This window comes from Crocodylus porosus, unplaced genomic scaffold, assembly GCF_001723895.1.
Source record: "Crocodylus porosus isolate Cpor-Errol unplaced genomic scaffold, CroPor_comp1, whole genome shotgun sequence".
NCBI classification, from domain to species: domain Eukaryota; kingdom Metazoa; phylum Chordata; order Crocodylia; family Crocodylidae; genus Crocodylus; species Crocodylus porosus.
Window position 1 is genome coordinate 26,837,432 of NW_017728914.1, and position 14,511 is coordinate 26,851,942.

At 40.2% G+C, this 14,511-nt stretch overlaps 1 protein-coding gene across 8 annotated transcripts in view; it reads left to right on the plus strand.

Moving 5' to 3' along the window:
• Positions 1-14,511, plus strand: part of RAPGEF6 (Rap guanine nucleotide exchange factor 6) — a 229,346-nt gene that overhangs the window by 115,212 nt on the left and 99,623 nt on the right. Inside the window, exon 1 of one of the 8 annotated variants that reach the window (XM_019535061.1) lies at positions 4,657-5,135. The exons of the other annotated variants lie outside the window; for them this stretch is intronic. Coding sequence (XP_019390606.1) covers positions 4,989-5,135 — 147 coding nt within the window. The 5' untranslated portion in view covers positions 4,657-4,988. Of the gene's footprint in view, positions 1-4,656; positions 5,136-14,511 lie in introns of those variants that run through there. 8 annotated transcript variants of the gene reach the window in all.

Sequence of the window (14,511 nt, forward strand, 5' to 3'; positions counted from 1 at the left end):
CCAACTGCTCTGGCTCTAGCCCGCCCAGGCCAGCACTACATGGTTCCTGGCTGCATGGGCTGACTGCAGCAGTTTCCCTCCCTCCCTCCTTCAGAATGGATCATATTTTCATACTGTTTAGGAATCTTACTGATCTTTTTGATAGGATTTTTCTACAGCATGTCAGTAAGCATTTGACTGCTGTGTTAGAAACTGGTGCACATAAGTAACCAATGGCAGCACATATTGTCACCCTGAAGGAGGAACTGAGGGCAGCTTGCCGTCCCACATCCCTCCCTTCATTTGTTCAGAAGGGCCAGGAATAGGGTGGAGAGTTTTTTAAAACAGGAATTCCTGAGACGTTGTAATGAGGAGCTAACCTTGCCACAAAAAATACGGTGACTCATTTCAGCTGCTTAAGTTAAATGGGAGGGAAAAAGCGGACAAGCGTGCCAGCCGCACTAAATCAGGAAGACTTTGCCAGGACAGCAAGGAGATGCTTCCAGGTCCTGCTGTATCTGGCACTGTGCATCACACTCCACTGTCATTGGTTCCTTCATTCTCCAAAAGATTTACAGTGCTCAGATATATTGAGCTGACCCTTTCCTGCTGGTACTTTTACTGCTGCCATTTTTCTTTGTACAAGTCAGACTGCTGTAGCTGGAAATCCCCACTTGCAAAACAGGAGCAAAATGAATTTGTTTCGGTTTCAGACCATTTTGCTTCAGTGTGTGAAATGGCAGATTGCTTATCAACCAGCTGGTCTCCAACCTGCAACCCCCACATTCTTCTTGGAGTCGGTATAATGGTATAGTTGCAGAAAATGACAGAAAGAAGGGTACTTCTAGCTGAGTAGTACAGCGATGTCCCCCTCTTCACCAATTAGATACACTGGTAGCCTTCACACCCTGTAACTTGTTCTTCTGTTTAGTCCCAAGACTCCATAGTCATAGATAGTCCTTTTTGTGAGCACACGGGCAGTTGTATGCTTTTTAAGTAGTTTTTAAGATCAGTGCTTGTCTTCACTGTGCATCTGTAGTATTCAAATAACCAGCATTTCTTGAATTGATCTGTGAAAAGTAGTTACTATTTGGTTAGGTATCTATTGGTGTCAACTGTCCATGCAAGATTCGGGATTTTTGCATAATTGCAATTAATGTTACCTCTAAATAAATAAGGAAAACCTGTTTAAACTGAACCTAAATGTATATAATTAAAATGCGTCATTGCCATGTTTTAAAATCCTATTTTCAGCGACTTGTTAGCAATCATAAAATGCAGATTTAGTTAATAGCAGGACTAGGAGAAGCTTGTTAGAGAGCATAAAGAGGCTACCATACATATGTGTAAATTTATGGAGCAATATTCCACCCATGAACAGAAAGCAGCTTTAGGAAACAATAAAGGTTTGGGACCCTCCTTCCATCCTTTTTCTCCTGCAGCCTTGATGTATAGCTCAAGATATTCTCTCAGCTGATTTTCATATTCAGTGAACACTACCCCTTAAAATGAGAAGTGATTTTTTTCTGTTACTGCTTTTGTCAGCTATTTTAATTTTTAAAATCATATTTTGGTTGTGATCACTGTTGAATAATTTCTGCATGAGGGAGATTCCCTCCCTTTCCCCCTCGCAAGCTACTGTAGTATTGTGATTTTGACATCTGTCTTCAACAAACCATTTATAAAAGAACTTGTGGCACAAAATAGCGCAAGGAGCTTGGGTTAAATAGAGCTCCAATATAGAATTAGGTCAATTTTTTCCCCTGTTCATAGCTGTGTTAGGCTGGCAGGTTTGCATGCAGGGTCTCGGATACATTCCCTAGGGAACTGCAGTAGCTGCAGTCTGATTGGTGGGAAGGGGGAAAGGATGATGTCATCTTCACTTAAAGGCAAAACTAGAAGGAAATAGAATTTTGTTCCCATTATTGAGCTTGTGTTTACAGTAGTTGTAAAATATGGCATTCACGCCAAAATCTTTAGTGGATTGAATTTCATGCACAATGCAGCAGCTTTAAAACGCAGTTGCAAGATGACTATCTGCCCAGCTTTGCTGAAGGGGAGAATTTGCGTGCTATCAGCATACATGCAGACAAGGGGAGAGACTTCCTGTAGCTAATTTTTTTAAAAATAGTAATTATAGTTAATCACGACGGGAAACAAGTAGCACCACACAGAAGAGTCTGGACATCACCTGATTATTACTGATGCTGAGAGGTTTTATTAGTGTGGCTTTGAACCTGATGTTTTCATTCAAAATGCCTTGGAGTAATATTGCATGAGTCATTTGAAAAGGTATCACCCAGCTAGGGTAGTGAGCTGGTGCTGCTAGCCAGCCTGTTTTATTACAAATTTTAGCTGCTGTCCTTTCAATATGATTACATGTACTTCCTTGTAAAACTGGAATATTTATTTAAAATTCCCATGGCGGTTAAAAGTAGAAAAATATTTACTGAAGAAGTTAGTTGTTTCCTCCTGTTATTATGGAGTCAGAAGTATTTACCATACATATCTCAATAGCTAGTTGGGTTTTTTTTTTGTTGTTTGACCCAAGCAGGTATAATCTACTTTATCACAGAATTTATATTCCAGATAGTATTGGAAAGTTATGGGAAAAAGGTGTACTTCGTAGCTGAGGCGAATTCAAAGAAGTCGGACCAAGAGCAAACCTTGGTTTGTGTTCTCTTGGTCCTGAAAGCAAGATGGAAACAGTAAAACAATTCAGTTTATAATGAAATAGGGTATCCTCTGTATGTAACTAGGACTAGCTTAGGTTTTTGAAAGTGAGACCTCTCTTGAAAAATGCCTGTTCGACTCATCAGCGAGTGAGCTTTTTTTTGTTGTTGGATGCCTCAAGTAGCCTGACTCAGAATTGAAATAAAAAAGGGGGCTTTGCTGCGAGGTGTACCTGCTGTGCAGCTTCCTGAAGCAGCATACTTTTTTGTTGAGAAGGGAAGATCTGGTCTTCAAGGTGCAGTTCAGTACAGGGGTGAATGATGGTGGCATGCATCGGAAACTTGTGGCCAAGACACTTGCCTGTGAAAGTGAAGAATTTTAATGAGTAAGGGAGGAAGATGGAGAGCTTAGTACACAGCTGGTGGCCTCTTCCTGCAGCTGAAGTAAAGGGACCTTTAATAGCTTTGAGTCTGGCCTGGTATTTTGTTTTTCTCTTCACAAGGTGGTAATGGCAGTCTGCCTTTCAGGAAGGAGCAGCATCACGAGACTGGCAGCCCGAGGGGCAGGAACTCCTCGGTACCCTCCTTGAGTAGCTCTCTGGTGTGCTGGGCTGGTGTTCAAGGCGCTTGGCTGCTGAAAAATGTTTCAATTTTCAGTTGCAAAAAATATCTTGCCCTCTAATTAGAAACTAGAAATGTTGCTCCTTTAAGTGCCACTGCAGTGTTGCAGCACAGAGGTTTTTTGTTTTGTTTCGTTTTTTAAATATCAGCACAGATATTAAAAAAAAAAAAAAAAGAAAAAATCAGCTTCCAGCACGTTTGTTCTTCACTTAGGTTATTTCTCACTGTGGTTTTTCACCATCTTCTTCCAATAAGAAGTTTGATTCATGCTCAGACAAAATCCTTTAAAGATATAAGAAGAGGGAGGTTAAAAATGACATGCAGAGTTGCATGCTCAAAAAGCTGGAAAAGATTTTTCCTGTGAGAAGAGATGTGCAGACACGCATGTGCACGCTCACACGTGTGCACACATGAATAATATATATATTTTGCTTCTCGTGTGTATTAAGTTTTAATAGGAAGATGAAAAAGGCTTACCCAAAATACTGCTGAAGGTAAAGTGAGAAGAGATGCATGGTTTCCGAATGTTAAAAATCTTGAGTTTTGAAAAAATATTCATAGTTTTTTGTATGTGCACTGGTAGGTCATAAAATGATACAAAATATAATGTAGAACAAGTATGTTTTGCTGAATTGGTGTTGTACAGAGATATGTGTTTATATTAGGTCAATAAAGATGCTCTGTTGGCTGCATCTGCAGATACAGTAGCCAATTGATCTAATGCAGTTTCTAAAGGCTTTCTATACAGGTGATGTCATCCTTTTAGCTCAGTTCCCCTCCCACTCTCTTTCCTCCTTATTAGATATTTCATCTTGCTGCGGAGCATCCAATCGATGGGAGCTTCTCCTGAGGGAGCTGCTGAGAAGCAAGCAAAGATAGTAGGAATTAGGACTCCAGCATTCAGTCTCGCTGTAGCTGTGGACATAGTATTTTGTAGTGTATTATATGAATGCTTAAATTGGAAGAGCTAGGCTTGGATTAACCATGGTATCTGGCTGATGCATTAGAATACTAAGCAACACTGCAGAGTTGTAAACTGCATATAGGAAAAAAAAAGAAAATGAGAATCTAGAAAGAAGAAAAAGGTTGGATTGCAGAGGTTCCGAGACATTCCACAGTGCAAACCTGTTAGAGTAGATACCCTGAAGCTACAGTCTGGACATTAATTCAATTCTTCAGTTATGGAAGATGAGTATAAAGAAGAAACTTTAATGTCAAGGGCGTGGGATTGCTGAATTGTCTAAGAGGCAGGAAAACCTTTGCAGTGTTTGATCTACAATATACACATGAAGTTTTGGAACACGAAGATAAAGCAGCCTTAATTGCTTTGCGGGGGGGGGCTGTGTATGTGTATGTGTGTGGGAAGACTTGGAAGAATTCAGGTTTCACCTTTTACTATAATGTTGTGTTAACCTGTAATTCTAATTCATATCAGAATTAATTCCATTGTAGGACCGTTTTTCAGGTCCATGCTTAATACCTGGGGGTGCCTGTGGATATTTGTATTTGAAGTCAGAAATACTAAATTGTTTTGATTTTGCATTTCTGTGCTTGTTAAAACTGGAACATTTTTATAGGAATTGCTGCTGCTGCTGCTGCTGCTAACTCACTGCAACACTGAAAAATACTGAGATATAGTAGACGCTGTAATTGAATTCATCAGTGTGAAAATCAAGCCTGAGAAGTTGTGAGCATGTATGTTCACTGCTTTGGTTTATGATTTTTGAGGAGAATCTGCTGAGGATTTTGCTAAAGAATTTTCCTCTGTGGCTTTTATTTGAGAGGAAACTTTCCTTCTCAGCCCAAGAAATGGCTTTTCTTGTTCGCTGTTATGCCAACTGTCTGCAGCCATGGGCCTCCAAAGTAAGTAAGACTGTATCACTAATATGTGTTCCTTGAATCATACTGCCAGCTGTGGGACTGTTTCCATGTTTGATTTAAAAACTTAAAAAATATCCCTATGGCTGATCTGGATGTTGTGTTGGGATCTATCTGTTCTATAAGAATAAGTTGTGAGTTATTCCCAAAAGGGATGGGGGGAGAGCTTGAAATCTTAATATCATGCAATATATTAAAAACCTAGAATTTTAACAGAATGTGTAAAAACACTTGTTTCGTTAACACACAGGTCTTGCATATTTAGGTCTTCGATGTATAAGCCAAATAACAGTATTACTGAAATATGACACCTGCAGGATTTGGCTAGGACTGCTTGGGCATATTGGTAATTTGATAGGTATCAATATTCTAGCCCGCTAATGGGTTTAATTTTTGAGCTATATTAAGCTATGTTCTTGGTTTCTCAGAATTAATATTAGGGAGTCGGTTAAGTCGGCAGCTGAGCTATGTAGTAATAATTAACAACTTCAAATGATATTAATTATTTGGATGTGCATTTAAAGATGTGGCTTTTATGTGAAACAATGGTGAGGGTTATTTCTTTTAAAGGAGGTAACAAAAACCAAGACTACTTGAGCAGCCTTTCACATGCAAAACCTTTAAAGAAAATAATATACTACTTGTCTGGCTCTTAAATTTTGGTAACATTCTTTCAGGATATTATTCTAATGTCTGGTCCTACTCAAGTCAGTGGGAGGTTTGCCTTGACTTCATTGGAGCAAAGATTTCCCTCGGGGTGACTGTCCCAAAGAGCTTAGCTTCTAAGGGATGTACAGAGTGTGAAGGTACACTAGGGAGCAATACAGACAAGCTATATAGAGCAATACAAACGGGCTGTATATATTTTATAGCATGTGGAATTTTTTTTTTGTATTTTTGTGCCATTTAAAAGGCAAATAAAAGGTAACTGTTCTTTAACATAAAACCCAACCTCGGGCCAAGATTTTTAAAATGTAGGTGCCTAACACTGGGCGCACAAGTCGCAGGCACCTGTGGCCTGTCTTACAGAGGTCCTGAGCCAGTTGACATCAGTAGAGCTGCAGGTGCCTACCTCATTTGAAAGTCGGGCCACATTTTGCTTATGCATATCAAGAATTCGAGTCCTCTAGTTCCCAAGTTTACATGCATTGGCCTGTGTATTTCTTATTGTCTGCTTCATTTTACTTACTCTGGGTCAAATTGGCTTGTATTAAAGAGAAAAGGATCAGTTTATGAAACTTGGACTGACCCATACTATATTAATAAAAGACATTTATAAATAATGCCTCTTATAAAAAGTGAAATGCTTAGTCATATTGTGCCTTTCAACTGAGATTTATGCATTTAAGGGCCTAGGCCTAACCAAGACACCAGAGGGAAAGAGGCTTTTGTTTAAAAATCTTTTTGGGACAAATTTGGATCCTACAAAGGCAGTTGCATGTTCGCATAAACATTGTTGGTGCTACCCAGAAGGCTGTACTAATGTTATTTTGGGTGCCGTCACTAAGCAATATGAACAAAATTCTGTAAAAGTTTTTAGCATCATAATGCAAGCTTTATGACATTTGTAAGCTTGTGCTAGTCTGTTCTGTAGAGACAATTATATGTACCTGTTCACAGCTAAAAGTTTGACTTTGCATTTCTTTTAGTTGGTCAGCATGCATGTTGTGCTTCAATGAAGAAAAAAGTACCAAAGGTCAAAAAATACTGATCATCGGAACTATAACTTTTGAGGCTGTTTTGTGTATTCGATGTATTTTGTGAAGTGCATGTCTCTCCCTTTTACAATGAATATTATCACAGTAAATATTTAAAACACAGTAGTTGACTCTACAAATTTTAAAGGTGCTAGTTTCAATATATATTTTTTTCAAACAAAAAAACGCCAAATGCAGTTTTTGTGGGATTTTGTTTTGCAACTAAAGACCTTTCTTGCCTCTGTTTTTGGTTGTAGCCTTGTTGGTCTAAGGACATAGACTGTCAAGGTTCTTTGGGCAGATGTAATAGCTTTTATTAGACCAACTGTGTAGTTGGAAAAAAAAGTTCTTAGCAAGCTTTTGGGCACAATGGCTCTTCAGGCATAGCCGGTCTCTGCTGTTCTGGGACTCCAAGAAATGGGAGAAACTAAAAGTTTGGCAGGATGTCAGAGAGTATGTGAATAGGTAGAAATTAGGAAAACAAAAGGTAGAGAGGGGAAACAAGGGGGGAAACCATGAGGGAAAAATAGCCAAAGGTAAGTAAGGGAGAGACTACTGTAGTGGTTTTCCAAGGTAGAAAAGAGACTGTCTGTGAAAAGGTAAATAGCAGCAAGTTAGGAAGACAAAAGGTATAAAAGGAGTGGGGGGGTGGGGCAGGCAAGAAAAGTGTAAAAAGGTCAGGCTAGGCAGGTACCTGATGAATCAGATGTCAGGCAGGTTGTAATGTCTAATAAATCCAATGTGTACATTGAGTCCATGATTTTTTTTGTATCCGGTAGGTTTCTGGAGTGAAGTTGTAGGTTTCTTGCCTAGGAAATTCATAGCCTCTTACCGAAGTGGTAACTTAATTGTTGTTTACTTTTTCAGTGATTAAAAGTAAATTAAAAAGAGGGTTTTTAAGTTTAAATTTAGAAAGCTCTTTAACTCATGTTAATATCTGTCAAAATTAAGCTGCTTTTAAATTGAGGAATAGGAAAATAGATGTATAATTGAAGTGCTGACTCAACTGTAATTATAGCTGTAACAAATGTGACCCTGTAGTGTTACATTGCTTGTATTTAATCAGAACAAATTGAAGTCATATTTCGCATGATTAATCAAAAATAAGATACACAAAGTATCCATGACTGTGGTGAGTATATAAAGAGAACCTGAATAGAACAATAATAAAAAATAATAAGTGCAAGCTGTTGCACTGAATTAGTAATCACAAGGGAAAAATAAATAAAAGTGGGTTAACCTTTTGTAGGTTAATGCAGTTGAAGTTGTGGCAATCTTTTAGCAAATGTTGTGAATTTTTGTAGTTTTAGTGAGAATTGAAGCACCTTCTTCCATATCAGTTCTTACTGGAGTCAGAAAAAGTACTCCTTAAAATTCTTCAGGTATCAGACTACCCAAAGGGCACCCTTCTGTGCAGAAAGATGATTTTATATAAATCTAATCCAGCTATTATTAGTATGCTGGTAGTGCATAGCAGTACAGTTGGGGATCAGGACCCTATTGCATTAAACAACCACAAAAGAAAGAGATGGCTTGTGCCCTGAAGACCTTTATACTCTAAGGTAGGGATGGCAACCTGTGATGCATGTGCCCTGGGTGGCGTGGCAACCTGTGTGGGGCATGCAACAGATTGGGCATGGAGCAGAAAGCAGAGCAATAGAGCAGGCAGGGGAAGGGGGTTGGTGTGGTGCATGCAGAGGGTACGAAGCTTACTTTGTGGCATGCCTGCCAAAAAGTTGACGCCTGCAGCTCTATGGCAAGGATGAAAGCAGGCTACAACAGATTCAGGCAGCGTTAAGAAACAGTGATTATGAAGAGCAGGCTGAACAGTGCTCATCGTACCTAATCTGGCAATGGTGAGGTAACTGTTTTTGTAGGAATTGTGATAGAAGAGCATTTTAAGGAGGGAGTTCAAGGAAGAGAGTGAGGTGGCTTCCTATGTATTGGAAACACCTATGCATATGTAAGCAGTGGCATTAGAGGAAATTGTCAGGTTCAATTTTTGTTCTATCTAATTATATCATATTAAATAACCAATATTAAAAATAAAATATTAAATCTTTTAGTAATTCTTTTTGGAAGTATATCAAAACTTTCTCAGTGTCTACTAAAATGTCTTTGTGTATGTGCTTTTTGCATTCGATTTTTAAGTATTAACACATTTTGAAGTCGCTATTTGATTGAATTCTGACGTTCCTAATTTAGAGGTAAGGGGTTCCACACCAGTAGAAATGACGGTTAGTTAGGGAACTTCTGGAGGGACTGGACGAATTCAAGTCAGCCGGTCCAGACGATCTCCACCCTAGGGTTCTAAAGGAATTGGCCGAAGTCAATGCAGGACCCCTGGTGCTTTACGAGCACTCGTGGTGCTCTGGTGTGGTGCCGGAGGACTGGAAGAGGGCCAGCGTGGTTCCCATCTTCAAAAAGAGGAAGAAGGAGGACCCGGGAAACTATAGGCCATTTAGTCTTACCTCGATCCTAGGCAAGCTGTTTGAGAAAATTATTCTGGCACACATCCACGAGGGGCCAGCAAGGGACTGCATGCTTAGGGGCAACCAACACGGGTTCATCAGACCAACCGGGTGGCCTTTTACAATCAGATCACCAAATCATTAGATACAGGGGTAGCAGTGGACATAGTCTTCCTGGACTTCCGGAAGGCATTCAACACTGTCTCTCACCCCGCTCTCATTAAGAAACTGGCGGACTCTGGTGTCGACGCCCACACAGTCAAATGGGTCACCAGCTGGCTGGAGAGCCACATCCAGAGGGTGGAAGTGGATGGGTCCTTCTCAACCTGGAGGGATGTGGGTAGGGGGGTCCCCCAGGGCTCGGTCCTCGGCCCCGCACTGTTCAACATCTTCATCAGCAACTTGGACGAGGGGTAAATAGCACCCTGTTCAAATTTGCTGATGACACTAAGATGTGGGGGGACGTGGGCACACTAGAAGGAAGCAACAGGCTACAATTGGACCTAGACAGGTTACAGTGAGAATAGGATGGGATTCAACACAGACAATTGCAAAGTGATGCAGCTAGGGAGGAACAACTGGCACCATACCTACAGGTTGGGGAACTCCCCTCTTGTCAGCACAGAGGCGGAAAAGGATCTTGGAGTCGTCATTGATGCCAAGATGAACATGGGCCCGCAGTGTGGGGATGCAGTCAGGAAGGCCAACTGCACCTTGTCATGCATCCACAGATGCATCTCGAGCAGGTCCAAGGAGGTGATCCTTCCCCTCTGTGGCACTGGTCAGGCCGCAGCTGGAGTTCTGGTCCAGTTCTGGGCTCCGCGCTTCAGGAGGGATGTGGACAGCATCGTGACGGTCCAGAGGTGGGCCACTTGCATGATCAGGGGGCAGCAGGGCAGGCCCTGTGAGGAGAGGCGACGGGACCTGAACCTGTTCAGCCTCCACAAGAGAAGACAGAGAGGGGGGATCTAGTGGCCTGTTACAATCTAGTCGGGGGATCAGCAGGCATTGGGGGAGTCCCTGTTCCCCCGAGCACTACCAGGAGTGACTAGAAATAACAGTCACAAGCTGGCAGAGGGGAGATTCAGGCTAGATATCAGGAGGCGCTGCTTCACTGTTAGGGCAGCTAGGATCTGGAACCAACTTCCGAGAGAAGTGGTGTAGGCTCCTACCCTGCGGGTTTTTAAGAGGAGGCTAGATGAACACCTTGCTGGGGTCGTTTGACCCCAGTACTCTTTCCTGCCATGGCAGGGGGTCGGACTAGATGATATACTCAGGTCCCTTCCGACCCGACCAACTATGAAACTGTGACGCGCATGCACTAATAATTTCAGCCAGTAAAATGCATGCCTAGTTATCATGTGTGTGCATTGTAACCGTGTGTGTAACGTGAAGGTCTGAGGAGGAAGATGCTGAGAGAATGGATACTGTGTGGTTAGGTAATATTTTAAAGATGAATTCTTTGAGGATGGCATTCTGTCCTGGAAGATGTTAATGTCTTCACTGGTCTTGTATAGAGCTACAAAATGTTCAAATGGTGGAAGAAAGTTTTATTTACTATTCTAGATGTTTCCTAAGCATATTAAATTCTTGATATATCATTGAAATATAGCTTATTTTCCTTTTATTAAGCTTCTCTGTTTTCTTCCACTTTCCTTTTCAATGAAATCTAACAACACTTTTTTACTTTAATGTGAGCTCAGCAACATCAAATTCTGATGTTATGGTGGGAGAAATGTGGCTTCTGGCTGTTACAGCAGAGAACTGGGTTGTGTTTCTGTGCTGCTGTCTTACAGTTGGACCCGAGACAAGGTACTTTTTTGTCTTAGTTTACCCATCGATTGGTAAAGCAAGTAAAGCAACAGCATCTCTCTATCTTATAGAGAGGGTGCTAGAAGGTCACAGGATTCAACTCTGCGAACCTTAGTTGAAAGCCTCTTTCTTTGTAGTGACTTTTTTTTTTTTTTAAACTGACCAGGAGAAATGCAAAGCATGGCTAACTCCATGGCTGGCTTCTACCAAATAGTGTATTTGCCAGTGTGGAATTGTGACCTAAATAGTATTTCTTCATTGTAAACTGTTTTAATACAGCGAGTATAATTGAACCCACTCTGTCTTCTCCTCCTTCATTTCAGCACTCTAGTTTCCTTCACTTGCTGGGATCTCTTCTGTCTCCTGTGTAACCAATGCTTTGATCATACTCAGTCTCTCTTTCCTTCATGCATGGCCCCGTCTTTCTCACTCCCTGATGCTTTGAGTCTTGCTATCCTTCTCTGTGATTTTTCCAATCTTTGGGCATTTAATTTAGCACCTCATGAGTTTGGCTGTTTGGAAATTTATTGTTTTCTTATCCCCTGTAAGAGAAGAATTGGCTCTTGGCAGAGGAAATTGTACCTCCCACTTACTTGGCTTCTATTGACAGCACCTCCTCAAGGGATCAGCAGATGCTTTTACTGACTGTGAGCATACTGCACCATGCAAGACCCTATTTAATTATCTACACTGTTCATCACTACACACTTTTGAAGGTGACCTTCAAGTGCCCCGTAGACCACCATCTAAAAATTTTCTTTTATTTACATTTTATATTGCAAACTGAACTGTGTTCCTTAAAACAGCCCTGCTTAATTTCTGTAAAACTCTTTTCTTTGTTTATGCAATTTTGTTCATCATTTTATGAAGAAATAAGTTAAAATGGCAAGGTATTCAGGTAGTTGCCATTTGTTGCAGTAAAGTATAGTTGTTCTGATGCTTACAACAAGATATCAGTGAAAGCCTGATCCTAAATAACAAGTTAATGGCAATTTGAACACCTTTTTGGAACCCCTCTCTGAAAGAGAAAGCCTTGTATTAAACCTGCTTTTTGTGTAATTTTGTTTAAGTGGTCTTGAACTCATCATAACATCCATATTATTACAGGCACTGATCTCGTCAATAAATAAATGTAGATGTGAGATTTGCATATCAACCACCACTTCACACATAGGGTCTTTGATGTCTTCGTTAGGCAAAAGGACAACCCTCCAATAAAGGGAGAAAATGTTGAAGGTGCTGTTACTTGAAGGGTTGTTATATTTGCATTATGATATGTCTTGTGTTTAAATATGCAGCTAGATGCATTGCTGTAGTTGTTTGTCACTTGGGTGTAACAATGAGCAGAGCTAAGACTTAAAAGATAAATTGTGGCAGTTTAAGGATACCTGAAGAGAGATTATCACCGCAGTATTATACCCATGTTGTGTGTGTATAAATATTAGAAATTATACAGCTCTTGTGCACCTTCTGAAAACGGGACGCCTTGTGGCTGTAGTAGCAGTCTCAAAAACAGAAATTGCTATATGTTACTTAGTTTTCAGAATTTTATTGGATTTCCTATAAAATAGTTTTAATATATTTTGCCATTAAGTTTATTTTAGTATATTTAGATAACTGTGTTCTCATAGCATGCGATGCAATTAGTTTTTTAAGGTCAAGAGTAGCTAGTAAAGAAGTTTTTTTTGTTTGTCTGTTTTGTTTTTTATTTTCTACTGAGCTGGGAATCATTCCCCTTGCACTTCCTACTTGGTTGTATTATGTTAACACATTTAAGGTATAAGTGAGCCAAAGGACAGCTGATGTCTGTCAGCTGACAGTTACTTCAGCGTAAGAAGGCACAACGTGTGTATGTCAGGAGCCCTCAGTTAAGTGTTCTGGAGCTTTTACTGACACTTACTGGCAGTTTTTCTTTCACTGAAATTGAAGCTTGCCCATGTCCAGGTTAAGGTATATGTGCATGGCAGATGAATTAGAACATAGTAATAATCTAATTTAAACATATACAATCAAGTTAGTTGTTAGTTGTTATGGTGGGTTTAAGCCAACAGCCAAATCGAGTTTGAAATTCTGTACTTTGTTCACCCCATTTTATCTAGGGATCACTTGAGAGCCTCAAAAATGGGTGATTGTACATGTTGTAAAGGCAATTATGAGCTTAGCAAATGCTGGAGTTCATACCTTTCTTGGGCTTGGGAAAGCCTGAGCGCTTTGCTGTTTTTGTTCACCTTCTTTTGACTTTTTTTGTATTGTTCGCTCCCTCCTTCCCCCTCAGTGTATCCGTTTTGGTAACTGAAGAGGTCCTACCTCTGTAGGTTAACAGCATATGGATAGCTTTGAAATTCCATAAAAATACCTATTTGATTGTGGAGGGATAAAACCTGACATGGTCCTTAATTTTAATGCATGTATGTTTATAGTTGTTTGAAGTGGTGTACAGAGTTTCATCAAGCATGCCAAGATGCACTTGTTTGCAAGATATTGGCTGGTAGCATTTCTTGATTTTTAAATTTAAGTGTATAAAAATATATATGCAGTTCCATAAGTGCTGTGTTTCTGTGGCTCAAACTACTGGCCTTCATAGCCGTTTACTAGTATTTTTAGGGCAGGTTAGATGGACGAATATTTGACTTCTTTGTTAAAAATAAAACGAAACAAAAAAACCCCTATTACTGCATATGCCCCATGGTCTTGGGTACATGTGACTGCTTGTTAGTTATCATAAGGATTTCAGTGAGAATAACTTGTTTTTCACCAAGGAGAAAGTGAGGATAACTATCATTACTTAAAACCTTGAAGACGACTTTTAAAAGCTGAAGCAGAAGCTCATGTTATTTCGAACGGGTCATGTGTACAGCCAGGCAGTGATTGAGGCCAGTGTATGTAATGTGGCTAGGACCATGCATATTCTGTTTGGGCAATCCCGTGTACCAGGTAGCTGATTTATCTAGCCTTCATCTTTGAAAAAGCAAAGCTAAAAACGTGGTAAGATTTTTGCTGGTGTGAGGGGGAGCGTAGGATGGTGGTGAGAGACCTTGAGAATGCTATCGCAAGGTTTTTCCTGGAAAGCGATCAGGAAACTGTGTTGTAGTTCACATGTAAATAAAAACATAAACCGTGAATTCATTTAGGTAAAGTCTTGAAAAAAGTGGACTTTGAAGATGCAGAAAAGATTCAGGCATCTTTCTGTGAACTGGAATAAAATGCTTTTCTTGGATTCTTGTCAGCAGTTGTTGAAAGCGGTAGATTAGTTAGCAGCATAACAAGAACATTTGACTTGCCCACAATTTTTGAATGGGGACAAAGAGGAAATAAGCAAATAGTCCCTTTTTACTTGACTTACTCATAAGTGACCACCTGCTTCTGTATTATGAGGACAAA